The sequence below is a fragment of the Nycticebus coucang genome, chromosome 3, assembly GCF_027406575.1.
Source record: "Nycticebus coucang isolate mNycCou1 chromosome 3, mNycCou1.pri, whole genome shotgun sequence".
Taxonomy (NCBI): domain Eukaryota; kingdom Metazoa; phylum Chordata; class Mammalia; order Primates; family Lorisidae; genus Nycticebus; species Nycticebus coucang.
In genome coordinates, this window is record NC_069782.1 from 67660532 (window position 1) to 67677442 (window position 16911).

At 49.3% G+C, this 16911-nt stretch overlaps 2 protein-coding genes across 3 annotated transcripts in view; one reads left to right on the forward strand and one right to left on the reverse strand.

The window, feature by feature from the left end:
• Nucleotides 1-2026: 2026 nt before the first annotated feature.
• Nucleotides 2027-2278, reverse strand: LOC128581717 (60S ribosomal protein L39-like). Its single transcript, XM_053584862.1, has one exon. It carries the CDS (start codon nt 2265-2267, stop codon nt 2139-2141), a length of 129 nt encoding a protein of 42 aa, XP_053440837.1. The 5' UTR covers nt 2268-2278; the 3' UTR covers nt 2027-2138.
• Nucleotides 2279-10499: 8221 nt separating this feature from the next.
• The window catches only part of PKN1 (protein kinase N1), a 30444-nt gene continuing 24032 nt past the window's right edge, over nt 10500-16911 (forward strand). The window contains exons 1-2 of one of the 2 annotated variants that reach the window (XM_053584748.1): nt 10500-10741; nt 16051-16351. In XM_053584748.1, the coding sequence (XP_053440723.1) occupies nt 10721-10741; nt 16051-16351 (322 nt within the window). In that variant the 5' untranslated portion in view covers nt 10500-10720. Of the gene's footprint in view, nt 10742-15215; nt 15292-16050; nt 16352-16911 lie in introns of those variants that run through there. The other variant, XM_053584749.1, reaches the window with a different exon arrangement.

The window sequence follows — 16911 nt, forward strand, 5'->3', positions numbered from 1 at the left end:
GACAGTCTCACTATGTTGCCTTCAGTAGAGTGCTGTGGCTTCACAGCTCACAGCAAACTCCAACTCTTGGACTTAAGCTATTCTCTTGCCTCAACCTCCCAAGTATCTGGGACTAGAGGCACCCACCACAACGCTTAGCTTTTTTTTTTTTTTTTTTTTTGCAGTTGTTTGTTGTTTAGAACCCGCCACCTTCGTTGTATGTGGCTGGTGCAGTAACCACTGCTATAGGCGCGGAGCCTCTCCACCACCTCCCCCCCCAACCTTTTTAGAGACAGGGTCTCGCTCCATCGCCAAGGCTAGGTTCAAGTGATCCTTCCATTTCAGCCTCCAGAGTAGCTGGGATTGATGTGGTGCATGCCACCACATCCAGCCTATTCTTTTTTAAGAGATGGGGTCTCACTGTGTTGCCCAGGCTGGTCTCAAACTCAGGGCTTCAAGCAATAATCTCACTTTGGTGTCCCAAAGTGCTGGGATTACAGGCACTCAAACCACCACCCCTGGCCATTTGGTATTTCTGACCGGCACCCTGTAAAAGTTGCAGTTCAATGCTTGCTGACAGCTGGTATCATCAATCTTCTCAGCTGTTTATTGATTTGGGAAGTAGGAAGTAAAGCAAGTCAAACTAACATTCCAGTCTCCCTAAGCCCCTGGGTACCTCCTACGATTTTCCTAACAGGTTCTAGCATTTCTTTTCTTTCTTTTTTTTTTTTTTTTTGAGACAGTCTTGTTATGTTACCCTTGGTAGAGTGCCATGGCGTCACAGCTCACAGCAACCTCCAACTCTTGGGCTTAAGCGATTCTCTTGCCTCAGCCTCCCAAGTAGCTGGGACTACAGGTGCCCGCCACAATGCCCAGCTATTTTTTTGTTGCAGTTGTTGTTTAGCTGGCCCAGGCCAGGTTTGAACCCACCAGCCAAGGTGCATGTGGCCGGCTCCATAACCACCGTGCTACGTACAGGCACTGAGCCTAGCATTTCATTTTGAAGTGTAAACTACCTTGGGTTCTAGACAAGAAATTCAGAGCTGAAATCACCAGAAATGTAACTTTAGCCAAAAAGTACATTCGTGGAGTCCAAAAGCAGTGGCTTTTGCCTATAATAGGGGTCCTGAAGTGAGAGGATCCCTTGAGGCCAGGGGTTCAAGACCCCTCTTAGCAAAGTAGTGAGAAACAGTTCCCCTTTTCTATTAAAAAAAAAAAAAAAAGGCTGGTGGCACCTGTAGCTCAACAGGTAAGGCTCAGGCCACGTACACCAAGGCTGGTGGGTTCGAACCCGGCCCGGACCAGCTAAAACAACAATGATAACTGCAACAAAAAAATAGCTGGGCATTATGGTGGGCACCTATGGTCCCAGCTGTGGGAGGCTGGGGCAAGAGAATTGCTTAAGCCCAAGAGTTTGAGGTTATTGTGACCTGTGATGCTATGGCACTCTACCCGGGGCTATAGCTTGAGACTCTGCCTTAAAAAAAAAGCCTAATGTTGCGTTAATCCAAGCCAACTAAATTCAGGCTTCACATAATACTAAGTAGATATTGTACATAATACAAGTACATAGCGCTTAGCAAGTAAGGCACTTGCCTCAGGTGCAGACATTAAGAGGATGGCATAAAACAGTCATTAAGGCATGATGCCCATGCTCAGTAGTTAGGGCTCCAGCCACATACACTGAGGCTGGCGGGTTGGAACCAGGCCGGGGCCTGCTAAACATTGACAACTGAAACTAAAAAATAGCCGGGCATTGTGGCAGGGGCCTGTAGTCCCAGCTACTTGGGAGGCTGAGGCAAGAGAATCGCTTAAGCCCAAGAGTTTGAGGTTGCTGGGAGCTGTGAAGCCACGGGGTACTCTACCAAGGGTGACATAATGAGTTCTCTGTCTCAAAACAACAACAACAACAACAAAAAACTTAGTTATTAAGATAAATAGCATTTTTTTCAAACAAAAGCTTTCATATTATTCCTGAACTAGCTTATTAGTGCAGAGCATGTAAACAAAGAGAAAAATCATTTTCTCAATGAAATGTGTCTGTCCAGACAGTGGTAATATTTTCAGCTTGATATGGTAAGATGGTAATGACCTTGATACAGCATAAATATGTGTGCCATGTCATGTGCAATTTCTTATAGACCCAGCTGGATTCTTCTTCAATGTCTCTTCTTTGAGTAACTGATTTTACTACCAGTTTTTATACTAATCCACTGGGGAATGGGATGATTCTGCTTTTGTTTCTTGGCCATAAATCGCTTGATTCTAAAAGTCCTGTGAGAAGACATGGTGAGAAATGGAGTCAGTTGAATGTACCATGGTGGTGGATAAAGGGAAGGGCAAAGGTTTGTCGTTTTAGTCTTGCTGTGTCACCCAGGCTAGAGTGCAATGGTACAATCATAGCTCATTGGAACCTCAAACTCCTGGGCTCAAACAATCCCCCTGCCTCAGCCTCTGAAGTAGCTGAGACTACTATACCACTATACTACTGTGCCACTATACAATAATTTTTTAATTTTTAATTTTTTTTTAGAGAAAGGATCTCACTGTGTTACCCAGGCTGTGATAAACGGTGAGTTTATTAAAGCAATGTTTTGGAATGTTTTCCAATGTAATGCAATGGAAATTAATGGTCTAGGTGGATGTGGTGACTAACACCCATAATCCTAGCACTTCAGGAGGCTGAGGCAAGAGGATCAGTTGAGCTCAAGAGTTTGAGACCAGTCTGAGCAAAAATGAGATCTCATTTCTACTAAAAATAGAAAAAAATACCCAAATTTGGTGGCACATGGCTGTAGTTCTAGTTACTCAGAAGGCTGAGGCAGGAGGATCACTTCAGCACAAGAGTTTGAGGTTGCAGTGAGCTGTCATGATGTCACTGCACTCTAGTAGGGGCAATAGAGCAACAATGCTATCTCAAAAAAAAGAAAATAGAAATTGATTTTTTTTTTTATAAATTTATGTTCTTTTTTATTTCTATTTTTTTTTTTTTATTATTTTTTTAGAGACAGAGTCTCACTTTATCACCCTCGGTAGAGTGCCATGACATCACAGCTCACAGAAACTTCCAACTCCTGGGTTTAGGCGATTCTTTTGCCTCAGACTCCTAAGTAGCTGGAACTACAGGTGCTACCACAACACCTGGCTACTTTTTTTGTTGCAGTTTGGCTGGGGCTGGGTTTGACCCCACCAACCTTGGTATATGGGGCCAGCACCCTACTCACTGAGCAACAGGTGCCACCCAAAATTGATTTTTTTTTTTGCAGTTTTGGCCAGGGCTGGGTTTGACCTCGCCACCTCAGGCATATGGGGCCAGCGCCCCACTCCTTTGAGCCACAGATGCCGCCCTCTTTTCTTTTTTATGGAGTTTTTGGCTGGGGCTGGGTTTGAACCTGCCACCTCCGGCATATGGGGCTGGCACCCTATTCCTTTGAACCACAGACGCCACCAGAAATTGATGTTTTAAATCTATTGTGAAAAAAATAAATTTTCAAGATCAGAGTGTAGCCAACCCACATTGGCACCTGAGCATAAGGGAAAATATCCAGTACATTGATCTTGTCTTTATTTGGATTTTTTGACATTAATAATTTTTTCCTTCATTCTGATTTGGAAAAAAATACTGCGTTAAGGTGTTGTACATCTTTTTTATTTTTTCCTGAAACAGAGTCTCACTCTGTCACCCTCGGTAGAGTGTCCTGGCATCACAGCTCACAGCAACCTCAAGCTTTTGGGTTTAAGTGAACCTCCTGACTCAGCCTCCCAAGTAGGTGGGACTATAGGTGCTCACTACAACACCTGGTTAGTTTGTCGACTTTTTTTTTTTTTTAGTAGGAATGGTGTTTCACTCTTGCTTAGACTGATTTTGAACTCCTGAGTTCAAGCAATCCACTGGTTTTGGCATCCCAGAATGCTACGATTACAGGCATGAGCCACCGTAGCCAGCCTGGTATTGCACATCTTTAGTTGTGGGCGCCCTTTTAAATTTTTCTCCCATAGTATATAACTCACTGGCTTCACCCTTAACCCCACACCCAAATCCTCTGCTTTATTCTGAGAAATCAAAATCCAGTCTGCCCTCCTTATCAATGGGTTCCTCGAAGTGATTTCTTTTTTTTTGTAGAGACAGAGTCTCACTTTATGGCCCTCGGTAGAGTGCCGTGGCCTCACACAGCTCACAGCAACCTCCAACTCCTGGGCCTAAGTGATTCTCTTGCCTCAGCCTCCCGAGTAGCTGGGACTACAGGCGCCCGCCACAACGCCCGGCTATTTTTTGGTTGCAGTTTTGCCGGGGCCGGGTCCGAACCCGTCACCCTCGGTACATGGGGCTGGCGCCCCACCGACTGAGCCACAGGCGCCACCCCCCTCGAATTGATTTCAATCAACTTCGGAGAGAAAATATTTGGAAAAAAATGGATGCTTGTATCTGTACTGAACATGCACAAACTTTCCCCCTTGTCATTATCCCCTAAACATTACAACAACTAATCACATAGCATTTACATTGTGTTCAGTACTTTAGAGATAATTGACAGTATGCAGGAGGATATGTATAGGTTATATTCCAGTATCATGTCATTTTATGTGAAGGAGTTGAGCATCTGTATACTGTACCACAATCAAAGTGATTAACAATTTAAAATAAAATAAATAACACATTATACTGACAATGAAAGTCACCCGTGTTTACTACCCCAATTCCATTCCCCTCCAGTACTGATAATACATATTGAAAAAAAACAATAGATATTGGGCGGTGCCTGTGGCTCAAGGAGTAGGGCGCCGGTCCCATATGCCGGAGGTGGTGGGTTCAAACCCAGCCCAGGCCAAAAACCACATACACAGAAAAAATAAATAAATAATAAAATAATGATACTGAACACTTACTGTGCCTCTGCTCAGTGCTTTACAAGAAATTATAGTCATTTGTCGCTTAATGACAAGGTTATATTCTGAAAAACGTGACATTAGTGATTTTGTTGTTGTGTCATCATAGAGTGCACTTTCACAAACCTAGATGGTACAGCCTACTATACAACTAGGCTGCATGGTATAGCCCCTTGCTCTTGGACTACACACCTGTGCACAGCATGTTACTGTACTAAATATGAGAGGCAATTACAACCCAATGACAAGTATTTATGTATCTAAATATATCTAATGGCTGGGCGTGGTGGCCCACGCCTGTAATCCCAGCACTCTGGGAGGCTGAGGTGGGTGAATTGCCTGAGCTCACAAGTTCAAGACCAGCCTGAGCCAGAGCAAGACTGCATCTCTAAAAATAGCTGGGCGTTGTGGCAGGAGCCTGTAGCCCCAGCTACTGGGGAGGCTGAGGCAAGAGAATTGCTTGAGCCCAAGAGATTGCTATGAGCTAGGCTGAAGCCAGAGCACCCTATTCAGGGCAACAGAGTGAGACTCTGTCTCAAAACAAATAAATAAACAAACAAATAAATAATAAATCTAAACATAGAAAATATACAGTGGTATTAGAGGCTGCAGTGGTTCATGCCTACAAGCCTAGCATTCTGGGAAGCCAAATCAGGTGGATTGCCTGAGCTCAGGAGTTCAAGACTAGCTGAAGCAAAAGCGAGACCCCCATCTCTATCAAATACAGAAAAACCTAGGTAACCTTTGTGGGAGGCACCTGTAGTCTCAGCTACTCAGGAGGATAACACAAGAGAATGGCTTGAACCCAAGAGTTTGAAGTTGCTGTGAGCTAGGCAGAAGCCACAGCACTCTACTCAGAGCGGCAGAGTGAGGCTCTGTCTCAAAAAAAAAAAAAAAAGAACCAAAATGAAACAAACAAACAAAAATGGTGTTAGAATTTTATGGCACCGCTATTGCAAATGTGGTCCCTTGTTGACCAAAATGTTGTTATGCTGCCCATGACTAATTCATTTTAGCCTTTTAACAACCCTATGAGGGAGAGCCTTCTTTTATCATCCCATTTTAAGATGAATAAACTGAGGGACAGAGCAATAAACTCTCACTATTACCATGTGGTAGTGCCAGGATTTGAACCCACAGCAGCCTGAATCCACCTCAACCAGGATAAGTAGCCTATGCTCAAACCTGTTACTTTACACACATTTCCAAAACTTTATATACATTTTCACTTTATATTTTTGTTAGTAATTTCTTTAAACAGTATCATGCTGTATCATTTATTTTGCTTGTTTTTTTTTTTTTTTTGTTTGTTTTGAGACCGGGTCTCACTCTGTGACCTAGGCTAGAGGGCAATGTCATCATAATATCTCATTGCAACCTCAGCTGCTAGGCTCAAGTTATTGTCTTGCCTCAGCTTCCCAAGCAGTTAAGACTACAGGCATGTGCCACCATGTCTGGCTAATTTTCTTTTTGCTGGAGACAGAATCTTCACTATGTTGCCCAGGCCGGTCTTGAACTCCTGGGTTCTAATGATCCTTACAGCTTGGCCTACCAAAGTGCTGGGATTACATGTTTGAGCCACCAAGCCCAACATGTATCATTTATTTTCTATCTGCTTTTTTAATCCTCCCTGAACACGATGTTTTTGAGATAGCGTTGTTGATGCATTTAGTTCTTCTGGTATCAGATAAATCTATTCCCATTTCTTTCTCTGGCCCCTACTTACTCGTGGACACTTGGTTTGCAAAGAACCTTATCTTTTGAGCAAGAAAATCCTCATTGAGTTCCTCCTCTGATAAGAATCCATCAATGGCTCTTGCTCTCCTTAGGGTCAAGTCTAAACTCCATAGAGATGCTGGAGCCCCCTACCCCCACCATGTGCAGCATTTGGAGCCTGTCTCCTCATCTCAAGCTCCTAGGCACTAAACACTCCTGCCATGCCCTGTGATGCTTGGTTTGTTCATTCATCCTGAAGCTATTTATTAAGCACCTACTATGTGTTAGACACTGTCTTAGGAACCAAGGACCCAGCAGGGAACAAGACAGATTTTTGCACTTGGAGAGCTGATGTCTTCCTTGGAGAGACAGATAAGAAACAAAATAGGAGAGAAAATGTATTAAAATTTACAAGGAAGAAAGATCAATCCACATGAAGGGTAGAGATTAGTAGGGATGAGGTGGGCCTTGTTTTAGGTGGAGGTGCAGTCAGGGAAGACTTCTCTAAGGAGACAACATTTGAGCAAAGATAGAAATGAAGTGAAGAAGAGAGAATGACAGCATGAGAAGGAAAAGCATAATAGACAGAGGGAACAGCCAGTGCAAAGGCACATTTGAGGAGTAGCGAGGAGGTGCTGGAATGTCCCAGGTTTTCCTTTCCCATCTCTGGGCCTTTGTTACTAGTGTTCCTTCTACCAGGCACTTTTTAGTCACCTGGTATCTTCCCCTTTCCTTTCCTTCACTCCTCTCCCTTTCTTTCTCTCTCTCTCATCCCAGAATGCTGCAGGGTCTTTCTTTTTAAAGGTAAGGTATTTCTGTGTTGCCAAGGCTAGAATGCAGTGACATAATCATAGCTTACAGTAACCTTGAACTCCTGGGCTCTAGGGATCCTCCTGCTAAAGTGCTGGAATTACAGGTATGAGCCACTGCACGCAGCCCCACCCAACAATTTTCTAACTTGTCCTTCATAACTTAATTCCAATGCCAGTCCTTATGAGAAGCCTGTGCTGGCTGCCTCCACAGGCTTCCACAGACCTCCACAGGCCTGGAATACCTTTTTTTTTTTTTTTTTTTTTTTTGCAGAGACAGAGTCTCACTTTATGGCCCTCGGTAGAGTGCCGTGGCCTCACACAGCTCACAGCAACCTCCAACTCCTGGGCTTCAGCGATTCTCTTGCCTCAGCCTCCCAAGTAGCTGAGACTACAGGCGCCCGCCACAACGCCCGGCTAAGGCCTGGAATACTTTTCACCTGGCACCTCACACTGTGTCCATTCATTCCTTCTATAGAGACTGAGATGGCACAGGTACTGTGCCATTTCAAGAGAGGTGTCCCTTTGAAAATAGATGAAAAAGGGTCCCGGGCCAGAAATGACAGAGTATGGGAAGATTTCACATAGGAGGTGACATTTGAACAAAGAAACAGAGACCTAAATAAAAGGGGCCAGCTTTGGGGAGATGTGATAAAAGAATATGCAAGACCAGAAAACAGCTGGTACAAAGGCCCTGTGGTTGGAAATAAGGTGAGAATATTTGAAGAATACAGTGAAAGGCAGAGTTGCCAGATGGGAGTGAGGAGAATGGGGTGGCTGTATGGGTAGACAGAGAACCCTGCCTGACAAAACCACCTTACAGACCAGATGAAGGGTGAAAAGTATTTCCTAACACTGCTGGGAAGCTGGGGGCAGGGTGCAGGTTTTCCAGCAGGGAGAGGCAGTGGTGGTGGTGGTGTGATTTAGAGCTTCTAAGAGCCCTGAGAGAGGATTGCAGTTGCAGGGATATGCTGGTGCAGTTATGGTTTTTTTTGAGATTTTACAACTATTCTTTTGTCTCCTCCTTTAAAGCCCAGAGTGCAACTTGTTTCCAGTGCCACCAGAGTCCCTAGCAGGCATCCATAAATATTTACTGAATCAATGAATGCTGGAAGGATAGAGCAAGAATTTGGCAGGTTTCCCTAGCTCCATCCAGGGATTCAGCCTGGAAACTGGCAGGCAGGTCCATCCCTGGGAAAGGTGGTTCTTGCCAACCCAGTCTCTGGGGTCCATAGAAAGCTCTCTCTACCTTGTCCTCCACATCTGTAAAATGGATGGGCTGGAGAATTAGAGGGAGATACCATGTTCCTCAGGGCAAGGACCATAAACACCTCGTTTTGACGATTGAGGTGAGGGGCTCTTCAGTTTTCTCATCTGCAAATGAAGAACAAAATAAACTAATTTGTGGAGTTCTTTAATTCAGTTAACAAACATTTGAGGAAAAGCTAGAAGGCAATGTGGCTAGAGTGAATGAGGGGGAGAGGTAGGAGGAGCTGAGGGCTAATCCCCAAGGGCCTTGTAGGCTGCAGAGAGGACTTGAGCTTTTTATTTGAGTGAATTGGGAGCCAGGAAGGGTTTTAGGCAGAAAAAAGGAACATGTCCTGACTTAGGTGTTCATAGGCTCTCTTGGACTATCGTGGGAACAGACGGTGGAGATCAGGAGGGAGCTGGATAGTGGGGGCTAGACTTGGTGAGGACCGTGGAGAGAAGTGCTACAGATTCCGGATCTGTATAATTCTCTTACTTCGCTCTTTCCCTGTTAAAATCCCCTAAGGAGTTGCCCAGAGTTAAAAAGAAGAGAGAAAACTCCGCGTCCTGATCTCTAGGACGACTGAAACCACTCAAAGCCACGCGTAGCCAAGGTACCCCGCAGCCTTGGATGCTTTGGCGGGTCCCGGAGGGCGCCAGAGTGCAGGCAACGCCGCCAGGGAGCTCTCCCGGCCGGGAGCCCTCGGGGACCAACGTTTGGTTTCCTCACGGGTTTCTGAGGGACAGTTGGATCTGACCGCAGCTACGAACCAAGCTACAAGCTCTGGAGACTCCGGAGACTTCGGAGAAATTCCGCAGAGGCCTCCACCCTCCACTTGAGCACGAGTCTGCATTTTTGGAGCGCCATTTGCTTGCAGCAGCCCTGAAAAAAGAGGCTGGGGAAAACGGAGGCGTAGCGGCCACAGGACCAACAGAGTCAGGAGCCAACTTAGGGTTCAGGTCCCTTTTAATAATAATGACAATAACATTAAAAGTGACAGCAGGCCAGGAAGCATTGGCTCACGCTTGTAATCCCAGCACCTTGGGAGGCCAGCACCTTGGGAGGCCTGATCGCTTGAGGCCAAGAATTACAGCAAGGGTGAGACCTGTCTACACACAAAAATAGAAAACTTAGCCAGGCCTGGTGGTACGCACCTGTAGTCCCAGCTGCTCAGTAGGCTGAGGTAGGAGGATCGATTTAGCCCAGGAGTTTGAGGCTGCAGTGAGCTGTGATGATGCCACTGCACTCTAGCCTGGGCAACAGAGGGAGACCCCGTCTCAAAAAATAAAACAAACAAAAACACAGCAACTAACATCTATTAAGCGCCCAGTGTGTTCTCAATAGTTGGTATGCACTGTCTCATTTGATTTTACCAACACCAGAGAGGCGAGTACATCCTTCTTCCGATTTCGCAGATGAGGTGCCCTTTGGGATTTGGGGCTGCCTCAGGCACGAGGAGCTGGGATTTGAACCCAGGTCCACCCAGAGCTTGTTTCCATGCCCGCGAACGGGGGACCATAGGTGGTCCAGCCAACTTGACCTTGCAAATATGTGGTGAATTAACCACTGTTTATGGTTTTAGAGGGGACCCGGGAGGCCCAAAGGCCTCCACTTCTCCCCACTTTAAAGGGGCTCATCCTTCTTTTCGGATTCCCACGCGTTCGAATGGGGGAAACCCTCGGCAGAGTGAAGCGGTCGCGGGACCCAGTAAGAGGCAAGGAGAGGAGAGGAGCAGAAGGGTGCTCTGGGCTGGGAAGAAGAAGGGGGCCTGCAGGCCAGACCCTGCAGTGCAGCCTGGGGGCCAATGGGAGCCCCGCCCCCGCGGCCCCGCCCCCTCCCCGGGCGCCGACCTCCGGGGTCACGTGACCGGGCCCGGCCGCGGCGGCTGGGGCCGGAGGGCGCGGCGCGCGGACGCGACGGCCTGGCCAGGCGGGGCCGGAGCAGAGCAGGCCGGAGCGAGCCAGGCGCCGGGGAGGGTCTCGCCGCGCCCGCTCCCTCCCGGCCCCGCGCGGGGCGCACGCGCGCTCCTCTCGCCGCCCCTCCCTCCGCGCGGGGACCCCCTGGCGGGTGGCAGGAGGACATGGCCAGCGACGCTGTGCAGGTAGGCGCACCTGCGTCCCTAGCTGCGGGGCGGCCCGACGGCGCCGGGGACCCCCACCTGCGCGCTGTGGGGTCTCCTGGACCCGGGCAACGAGGGAGGGGACCTCCCAAGGGCCAGGCGCCCCCTCCCAGGGCCGGGACCGTGGAGCCAGCACGGGCCCCTTTTTGGCTGGTGGAAGTACCGATGGGGATTTAGGGGACGAGGACAGTCCTGGAGGCCCACGCCGTACCTCCAAACTCGGCCCTTCCCGGAGAATTAGACAGGGGGCAGCGAAGGCGCGACTTGGGGTGTCTGTGGCTCGCTATGTGTCCCAGTGCCTGTCGCAGCCCCCACTCATTCCCCTCTCCAGCTTTGGGTGCCTGGCAGGTGCCGCTTCACCTAGGACAGGTGTCTGGCGCGGTGCCCTCGGAGGGGAGGAGGCCGCCCGGTCCGCGCCCCTCCCCCTCACAACAAAGCTTTAGCCGTGGTCTGTTTCAAGAATGAGCTTTATGATAGTCGGGACGCCACCCAGATTGGCACCTGTTGGCGGAAGTGCCTAAATCCCTTCATTACGTCAGGGGACTGGAAACCCTATCCCCATCCTCCAGGCTGTCAAGTAGAACCTTATCCCAGGTGGGGAGTGTCCAGGTGAAAAGGCCAGGGGTGCTCCCATACCTGGAATCCTTTATGCATGGGCAGCAGGGTAGGGCTGGGCTGGGTCACCTCCCCCCACAACACACACAGGCACACGTGACTGACAGCAGCTTGCCAGCCCAGTCAGGTTCTTCCCATGCCACCTGGTGGGCATTATTGCCTTGAACTCACCTTTCCCATCTGTGACAAGCAGGACCAGTTGACCTCCAACTTCCTTAGGTTCAGTGATCCAAATCTGAGACGTGTATGTGCCTCTAGTGTCCCCATAAGTACCTTACCATTCAGTCCATTGTCCTGTGGTTGCTGTGTAACTGGGTTCTTGTCTCCTTCTGCACCTGCCCTGTCCCCTCTGTGTCTTCCCTGTGACCCCCATGACTGCCCCCACCCCCAGCCTTGCTGATGGCCTGCCAGCCTTGCCGAGGAGCTGGGCGTATCTGGTGTTGCCGATCACACAAGGTCAGACCTCGGGCAGGATGGGCCAGGGTCCCTGTCTCCACCCACTGACCCAGGGAGGGCTATGTAGGAATCCCCACCTCCTGGTGCATCCATGCATGCACTTGGCATAGCCACACATGACCCAGACAGGCTGTGATTCCTGGAATGAGGCTGGACCCATACCCTTTCCATCTTTTGCCCACTCTCCTCCTCCTCCCTCCTGGTCATCCCTTTCTCATGGCTGCTTGGGTCCTCTGCTGCCCTGTCCCCTCTGTCCCAATGTGTGCTTGTCTATTCTGTGTCCTGCAAACGGATGTCCTGTCCAGATTCCGGAAATGCTCAAGGCATTGAAATCTCCGGATGGAGTGGTCTAGGTCCCTGGCTGCTTTAGAAAGAGGGGGAGGTATTATCAGTGTAACCTGGCTTCTTGTACCCTCAATGAATCCCCAACAATAAAAAAAAAAAAAAAAGAAAGAGGGGGAGGTATGAGGCCCTCTGTGGTCTTCAGTTCCATGTGGGAGACAGAAGAACAGGGACTCCCTAAGGCCAGGCTAGGTCCCTGATTGCTGGGTTTACCTTGCTGGCCCTCAGGTGACCCCTTGGTCCTGGGTAGAAGTGAGTCACCCAAGGGAGGAGGCCCCAGGAGGCCTAGCCTCTCTCTTCTGTTTTACATATTCTCTGGCTTTGGCTGCTGGAGGTGGAGCTTAGGGAGGCTGCTCCTCCTCCCTGCCTGGACTTTCCCCATGTGAGCTGGCCTTGCTCCTGACTGTACCCTGCTCTGCCTGCTGGGGACAGGGTGGGGCCTGGTTGAGTGAGGGTGGTACTAGGTGAGCCTAGGTTTAAATCTCAGTGCTAGCACTTCCTTGCTGTGTGACCTGGGCCCAGTGCCTTTGGCCCGAACCCTCAGTTCTGCCATGGGAAAAATGGGATAAATAGAGTGTTCATGGGGGAAAGAGATGGAGACCTGACCAGCACATGGCAGGCAGGGGCTACTGTGAAATTTTTCCTTGTAAGCTCATGATTAGCAGCTCAGCTCCACATCCTTTAACCCAGGGTTTCTTGGCCTCAGCAGTCCTGACATTTGGGACCGGGTCATTCTTTGTGGTGGGGGCCATCCTTTGTACTACAAGGTGTTGGCCAGCATCCCTGGTCTCTCAGCCTAATAGATACCACCTCCCCACCCATAGTATGACAAACAGAAATATCTCCAGATGTGTCACATGTTCCTTGGGGCGGGGATAAAATCCCTCCTCCACTGAGAATTGCTGTTACCTCTCTGAGCCTCAGTTTCCTTATCTTTGAAGTGGGGAGAATAATAGCAACTACTCAGGTTTATTAGCAAAAGTTGGTTTGCTCATGGGGGTGATGCTCTTGGCCTGCAGTGATACTCCCTGGGGGCAGCTCCCCTCAAGATCATTCGAGAGCCAAGGACACCTTTCCTTGTCTGTGAAATAGATTGTCACAGCGAAAGGCAATAATGCACATGGGCCATTTCCTAATCAGAATTTGGATTCTAGGTTCTCTTGCTTTAAATTCTGGCCTTGTCTTCTGCTGGTTGTGAGACCTTAGAGCAAGTTACATCACCACTCTGGGCCTCAGCTTCCTCATCTTGAAGATGGGTGATAATAGCACCCATGTTATGGAGTTGCAGTAGTTGACTTAGATGAAGTTTGTAGTAACTGCTATTATTCATGAAGATGGTCCCTGACTTGGGATGGTTTGACTTAAATTTTTCAGTTTTACAGTGGTGCAAAATCGATACCCATTCAGTAGAAGCTGTTCTTTGAGTACCCATACAATCATTCTGTATTTTACTTTCTGTACAGTATTAATAAGTTACATGAGATATTCAGCTTTAGTATTAGATAGGCTTTGTGTTAGATGACTTTGCACAACTGTAAGCCAATGCAAATCTTCCTAGTACATTTCAGATAGGCTAAGCCAAGCTATAATATTTAGTAGGTTAAGTGTATTTTTTTTTTTTTTTTGGTAGAGATGAAGTCTCACTAGTTTGCCCAGGCTGATCTCAAACTACAGGCTTCAAGCAGTCCTCCTACCTCAGCCTCCTAAATTTCTGGGATTACAGGCATGAGCCACTATACCTAGCTTGTTAGGTGTATTAAATGCATTTTCAAACATAAAATATTTTCCACTTGGCTTGGTGCCCATAGCTCAGCGGTTAAGGTGCCAGCCACATGCACTGGGGCTGGTGGGTTTGAACCCCCACCCCAGCCTACTAAACAAAAAATAGCTGGGCATTGTGGTGGGCACCTATAGTCCGCGCTACTTGGGAGGCTGAGGCAAGAGAATCACTTAAGCCCAAGAGTTTGAGGTTGCTGTGAGCTGTGATGCCATGCCACTCTACCGAGGGTGACATAGTGAGACTTTGTCTCAAAAAAAATTTTTTTTTTCCCACTTAACCATGGATTTATTGGGATGTAACCCATTGTAAGTTGAGGAGCATCTGTAATTGTATTTGAGCTTTGGTGTGTGCTTAGCAAGTGGCTTGTGGGCTGCTGGTTTTGGGGTATTTTTGTCCCCTGATGCTGTCTCCTAATGGTGCTGGCTTTATGGAGGTGTCACTGGGCTGACTGCTACCCTAGAACTCTGAGCTGTGGTCAGCAGCAGTTGGCAACTGGACTGAGAGGAAGCAGGAAGTTGGGATGGTCTGTCTGCAGGAAGGGGACCTTGCCTCTGCAGAACTGGCTGTTCTGACCCTGAAAGGGGAGCCAGGGACAGGGGGTGGGCAGGAGGCTCTGGCCACAGGGACATGTGCAGGTAGTGGCAGGGCTAGAAGCCCGTGGGAGCATGAGCATGCTGTGGAGGCCTCAGGGAGTGTGATATGTGTGTGAGCACATGTACATGCACGAGTGGAGGTGTGCATAGATGTGTGAGCATGTGTACATGCACTAGCACTTAGGCCAGGTCCACTCCGGCTGGTGGGAGTGTGTATTGTACAGGTCCTTAAGTGTCCCACAGAAACACTTCCAGGCATTTGCAAATAAGTGTATAGTCAGTAAGCACGAGAATGTGCAAATCTGGGCACCCATGTTGCAGACATAGACCTGTCAGTGTAGAAATGTGCACACACTTGTGAGCCTGTGTTCTGTGCACCTGCCTATATGTATGTGAAGTCAGCCCTTGGAGGCTGTGTACCCTTGTGGGAGCCTGTTTATCGTGTATACACAATCGGCGAGTGAGTGTGGCACCTTGGGCATCCTCTCGGGACAGGGAACTAGTGCTGTCCCCGGGTTTCCTCTGGAGGAGTGGGTTTGGCCCCAGAGGGGGGTGCTGATGGGAGGGTCCGCTGGATGCCCCTGTGCCCCAGAGCTCACCTGGCGCAGGGGGTGCTGGGAGCTAGCAGGAAAGAGGAAGTGGCAGCCAAGAGGCCCTGGTGGGGCTGAGGTTCAGGAAGAGGGCTGGGCCCTCGGCCTGGACCCAGGATGGCGGAGGCCGGTCCCCCTTCGGAGCTGGAGCTGGAGGTGGGGTCTTGGGTTCCTGTGGGGGCAGGCAGAAGGAGACCCTATGTAGCATAGGCCAGAGGCCCTGTCCTGGGTAACTCTCAATTTGGGGCGAGGAGATATGATGAAATGCTGGCCTCACACTTCTCTGGAGGACGAAACTATCTGGGTCCTTTGGGGCTCCCCGGCTGGGGAAATAGCGGAGGAAGGAGATGGGGCCTTGCTTTTTTTGGGTCCCAGAGGGAAGCTGAGGCCTCCCTCTAGGACCCTGTAGTTTAGGGGTACAGCAGAGAGAACTCAGGGTTTGCCTGTGAGATCGCTAGTTTGGCGTGCAGCTGAGGAAAGATGGCCCCTGATGGCATAGTTTAAGGGTACACCAGAGGGAAGATAGAACGTATCCTTGGACCTCCTATGTTTTAGAGGGCAGCGGAGAAAAGGAGCCCTCCTTTGGGGCTCTGCTCGTTTGGGGAGCAGCAGAAGGGAGACAGCCTGTTCTCAGGAATCCTCAGTGTGTGGGATACTATGGTGGGGCTACAAGGGCCTGCCTTCCAGAATCCCACTATATAAGGGACAGAAAAAGGGAGACAGGTTTATGCCTGTTGAGTCCCCTAGCCTGAGGGGCCAGGGAAGAAAGAAGGCCCTTAACTTGGGACCTCTCAGTTGTGGGGATCAGAAGAGTAGAGCAGTCCCTGCCTTGGGAGCTCCAGTCTGGGTGGAAGCTGGGCCAGGCTGGTCATGTGTAGTCTGTAGGTGTCCCCTGATGCTATCTATCCCTCACAGAGTGAGCCACGCAGTTGGTCCCTGCTGGAGCAGCTGGGCCTGGCGGGGGCAGACCTGGCAGCCCCTGGGGTGCAGCAGCAACTGGAGCTAGAGCGGGAGCGGCTGCGGCGGGAGATTCGCAAGGAGCTAAAGCTGAAGGAGGGTGCTGAGAACCTGCGGCGGGCCACTACTGACCTGGGCCGTAGCCTGGGCCCTGTGGAGCTGCTGCTGCGTGGCTCCTCACGCCGCCTTGACCTACTGCACCAGCAGCTGCAGGAGCTGCATGCCCACGTGGTGCTGCCTGACCCCGCCGCCACCCGGGGTGAGCTGGGCCCCCCTCCAGGGTGTGAGACTCCAGGGGTTCCCCTGTCCAGGGTCTCGTCCTGGCCTTCAGGGAATAGCACACCAAGACCCACAGAGCCACCAACACCCAGAGAAGTGCACACACAGTGCACTCAGCACTCAGACAGCACCCAAAATATTCAGAGAAACATACAGTCACGCTACCACCTGGATAATACTCCAAATGTACACGTTGTCACAATACCTAAAGATACAACCACTCCAGGGCCCAGACAACACCCAAAATGTACACTCCATGATGATACCTGGAGACACAGCCACGCCAACATTCAGACAGCACCCAAAGATGAGCACATTGTCACGCAAATACCCAAACACCATCCTACAAATACCCAAGACTCATTACACCAACACTTAAATGGTACCCAAAGACTCTTTTTTAATTTCTAAAAATTTTGTCTGTTTTTAGAAAAATTTAATTATGATAAAAAACTACACATAACATAAAATATACTTTTTAAAAAGAGATGGGGTCTTGCTATGTTGCCCAAGCTGGAGTGCAGTGACTGTTCACAGGCG

Excerpts from the sequence above, each read along its gene's own strand:
- LOC128581717 (XM_053584862.1), bottom strand. The coding sequence starts at position 2,267 with ATGTCTTCTCACAGGACTTTTAGAATCAAGCGATTTATGGCCAAGAAA.